Below are 4,556 nucleotides of genomic sequence, written 5' to 3'. Positions count from 1 at the left end.
CATCCCATGCCATCAGGACTTATCCCATGCCATCAGGACCCATCCCATGCCATCATGACCCATCGCATGCCATCAAGAACCATCCCACTGCCATCAGGACTCATCCCATGCCATCAGGACCCATCCCACTGCCATCAGGACTCATCCCATGCCATCAGGACTCATCCCATGCCATCAGGACCCACCCCAGGTGGCTCCCACAGGGTCAGGGAAAAGTGGTTGCCCAGAGAGCAGCCATGTAATCTTTGTCTGGAGTTACCCTGTGCCTTCCCCCTCTTAAAATTCCAAAGCTCTTCACAGAACCAGGTTTCCAGCCCCAGATCTCCACTTATACCTTCCTTTGGGACCCCAACTCTGCCCCCTGCAAAATTCCCTTTTGTAAAATAAGAGAGTTGGGTGTCCTTTCTAGGCCTCATTTGTAAGATCCTTCCTGGCTTTGATATTCTCAGTCTATCATAACAGTAATTCTCCTAATGCCTTAGGAAGTACACTTTGTTTTTTTGTTTTTTTTATGGTCTACATGTATATTAACTTTTAAAAAATACACATATCTTTATGAATCATGTTGAGAGAGAAAAATCAGAAAGGGAAAAATGACCAAAAAAAATTGAACATAGCATGTATTGATTTACATTCAATATGTAAATGATTTACATTCAATATGTAAATTCAAATGCCATATGTAGATGGCATTTTTTATCCAGAATTCATTGAGGTTGCCTTGGATCACTGAACTGCTGAGAAGAACCAAGACTTTCAAAGTGGATTGTTATGGAAATACATTTTGACAAAAAAGTATGTTTGCTTTAAAATAGATTCTTTGGTGAATTGTATAAAGTGAAAGTAGAATACTGAAGCAACTCATTCTTGCCCCCAATATTATCGAATTGGTTACTGAATATTTCTATAGATTGCTTTAATGTTCTGGCTCATATTTTTATTGAACATTTTCACATCAGTTTTCTTTATTGGGATTGAGCTCCACAATTTCTTTCTAGACTCTATCATTTCACATATTGAATATTAGGATCAAATTGTCTCCATTTAGGAATATATCTTTTATTCACATTCCCTTCCCTGGTGACTATTTTTATTGTGTGTCTATTAAGAAAGCACTTAATATTTGTCCATTTTACACATAATTATGAGTTATTTATGCCCAAGCATGCACCATTTTTATAGGTATGGCATAAGTATGCTCTTTAATATAATCATTCAATAATTACCAGAAGCATATCAAAACTATCTTTTTTTTCACTGTTTTATATTTTAATGTTATATGATTTCTACTTATTTTCCTTTTAGACTTAGAAAGTCCTGAGAAGAATTTTAAAATCATTTTCTTCCTATCAAAGTATCATTGTATTTTAGGCTTTCCCCAGAGAACTGAAATGCTATACCATTTTATGCACATCGAATTATATTTACTATTGACATTATTTTTGGTATGTTGTTTCATTTTTCTAATTTCTTTTAATCTATTTTTAAAAAATTATCTCTGTGGCTTGTTCTTTAATTGTCTCTGAATCTATTTAAAGTCTAATGTATTTTCCTTTTATTTCTCTTGAGAGCATCTATTTTATCTATTTAGTCTTACCTGAAATCATGATTTCAACTGCATTTTTCATTCAATCAAAACAATTTAACTCTATGTGTTTATGTACGCAGAAAATTCTTCTATGTAGTAAATTATGGGTTCTGTCTCATCATCTAGTCTCTCTTCCATTTTTGTGGTTGAGTTTAGGCCATTCAAAGTTATAACTGATAAGTTGTTTTCCTCTTCCTCAAATTCTGTTACATTCATTTTTTTTTTTTTAAAGGCAGCACTGGAGTTTGGTTTATTTGAAAGAATCCTATTCTTCACCTACAACTACTCATTTTCCTATACCTCCCACCTCTACTTAGCCCAAGTTCAGATTCTATGATGCTATTTTTCATGAGATGAGGTCACAGATTTTGATCTGGGCACCTCAAATTCAACATGTCCAAAATAGGCAAAATATGTCCCAAATTTTATCTTTTGTGACTTTGGCTTCACTGGTGCTACCCTTGAATTATCTTCCTCAAAAAAACAAAAAAAAATTCTCCTTCTCCTCACCTCCCTATATTGGTGGAGGGCACCATTATCATCGCAGTGATGGAGATCCACAACTTTAGTGTCATCCTTGACTCTTCAAGATCCTCCAACTCCATAGTCATTCACTTGTCAGGATTTCTATTTCTGCTTCTGATTCTACCATGTCCTATGCCCATCACTTTCTCTCTATACCTCGAATCACCATCTCTGTTTAGCCCCCATCACTTCCTGTCTGGACTATTGCAATGTCTGCCTCTAGTGTCCCCCTTCAATCTAGACTCCATTCAATCTTCTTCAGTTTCTTATACATTTATACGTAACTATTGTATACATGACTGTCCTTCACACAATCTAGTCTAACTGGCTTTTCTGTAGTTCCTCATCCGATAATTCATCTCTCACCTCTGAGTCTTAAATGCCATCCCTTCTGATCTCTGCTTCTTAGAACCCCATTTCCTTCTGAGCCCTACTCAAATACTCCACATGAAGCCTTCTGGGATCCCTGAATTTTGGTGTCCCCCCCCAATTCCATGACCTCGTGTTTACTGACTCTGTATTTCTTAATGCTCAGAGAAGAGATATTGAAAAGGATTTTCTCCCTAAGCATCGTGGCCTGCACCCAAATGGGACCTTGGAAAGCTGAAAGCTTGACGACTGATCTGATTGTTGAGAGGTGAGCACCCATGGAGGCGGTTGGAAGTCTAGAATGCTCATCACTTCCATAGCGGGCTGACAAAGCACCGGCCTCACCACAACTCCATAACTAACCCCACAAGGTAGATGGTGGCAGGAGGGTGACAAGCCTCATATTACTGAGAAGGAAAGGGCCTTAGAGCAGTCTGGGACATGCCTGACATCAAGCTGATACTGATTTCCCTGGAAAAGCTGATTTTTAAAAAAGCCTGCATCAAAGCATAGGAGACAGTCCCACACTGGCCAGGCTGCCCTAATGATGGAGGGGCTATTTTGAAGCCAGACCAGGAGAACTTTGAGCCTGTCTTCTCATGTGGTCACCATGGCCCCAACCTGAAGAAGCCTCCCAGGCTGATGCAGATTCTCCTGAAGCCCAGAGGCCACCTCCTAAGTGGATTATTTTTTCCATTGTGGCTGTTAAGAGTATGGGGATGAGGGCAGCCATACATGTGACTCCTTTGTCATGTTTGGTTTAGAGTGGCTATAAAAACGATATTTTCAGAAGTTATGACAGGAGGGGCCCAGAGCCTCACACCAGGTACAAAGAGGCAGGAGAGGGGAGAAGGAAGGTTCTTCCTCTTTCCTTGCCTCAATTTCCTTCTCTAGACAAGATGGGGCTGGGTGCTTACAAATCGCAGCAGATAATTCACAAGGGAGAAGACCCACTCTCTGACACTTGAGATGCAAGTGTCCCTTCTTAAATGAAAATGTGGTAGCAGGTGGAGCATGGTGAAGGTGCTCGTGGCCTCTGTGGAGAAGATTTCCTTTTCTAGGGGCCGGGGGTTAGAATTTGGCTTCTGGTTCAATTGGGCATTGTGGCTTCCTTCAAATGGACAATCATGAGACTGTGGAACCCTTCGGGAAGGGGAAGAAGGCCAGTTCCCCCAGTAAGGCTTCACTCCATGAGATGCAAGGACGATGCCTTACGGATGAGGCGTGCGGTCAAAGGAGAGCCGGGCTTCAGGGCATCCCGCTCAATGAGGAGGCTCCTGGGAAAACAATGGGAGCATCATTTATACCCTCTATCCCAGAGATCCTCCTGCCAAGTTCTTGGTAGAGCCTGGTTCCCATGAAGGGAGATAAAAATCCTAGACAGAGTGGCCTGTACCAGACTCATTGGATCCCCAGAACTTCAGGCGGTCTCCCCATGTGGGTTTGCCACTTCTCGGCCCACCCCTTCTCTCCCATTTGAGCTCATGAGGATAGTCATTTGACATCCCTCCCCAACACTCATCTAAGGGGGTGCTTAATAGTGGACCAGGGAATAAAAAGTGATCTCCTAGTGCATGCTTGCTGGCTGCAAGGAGATGGATGACTGCCCTGTCCTCCTCTCAGTGGAGGTCTGGAGTCTCTCTTGTTCCTGCCTACCTCTAGACTCTGTGTTCACACCATGTTACCTGCCCTACAATGCCCAACTTCTCTGATGCCCGTCCAAATCCCAGAGGCCCTGGATTCAAATCTTTGCTACGTCCTACTCACGTGACCTTGAGCCGATCACCCTCCTCCCCCCCAGACCTCAGTGACCTTAGTCTCTGAGGTTCTAGGCAGTGGGAAAGAAAGACCACAAGACTGGGCATTGGAGGTCTGGTGTCAGCAGCCCGTTACTGCGCCACTCTGGCACCCCGTCCACTCTAGTCCCTCAATCCCAGGCCGTCGTCAGCCTGAAACGCACCCTCACCAGGATCAGTCACTGACCTATTGCTACTGACTAAGCAGGATCCAAACATGTGGGCCTGCAGGCCTAGCCTGTGCTTGCAATGCTCAGCTAGTATTCGGAACACATTGG

The 4,556-nt window shown here is 42.7% G+C and overlaps 1 protein-coding gene across 2 annotated transcripts in view; it reads right to left on the bottom strand.

The window, feature by feature from the left end:
* Window positions 1-922: 922 nt before the first annotated feature.
* TTC38 (tetratricopeptide repeat domain 38) overlaps window positions 923-4,556 on the bottom strand; it is a 26,209-nt gene continuing 22,575 nt past the window's right edge. The window contains exon 14 of one of the 2 annotated variants that reach the window (XM_074272095.1): window positions 923-3,759. In XM_074272095.1, the coding sequence (XP_074128196.1) occupies window positions 3,666-3,759 (94 nt within the window). In that variant the 3' untranslated portion in view covers window positions 923-3,665. The remainder of the gene's footprint in view (window positions 3,760-4,556) is intronic. The other variant, XM_074272094.1, reaches the window with a different exon arrangement.

This window comes from Sminthopsis crassicaudata, chromosome 5 (genome assembly GCF_048593235.1).
Source record: "Sminthopsis crassicaudata isolate SCR6 chromosome 5, ASM4859323v1, whole genome shotgun sequence".
NCBI classification, from domain to species: Eukaryota; Metazoa; Chordata; class Mammalia; order Dasyuromorphia; family Dasyuridae; genus Sminthopsis; species Sminthopsis crassicaudata.
Note: the sequence above shows the minus strand (reverse complement) of the source record. Positions and strands in the feature narration are given on the sequence as shown.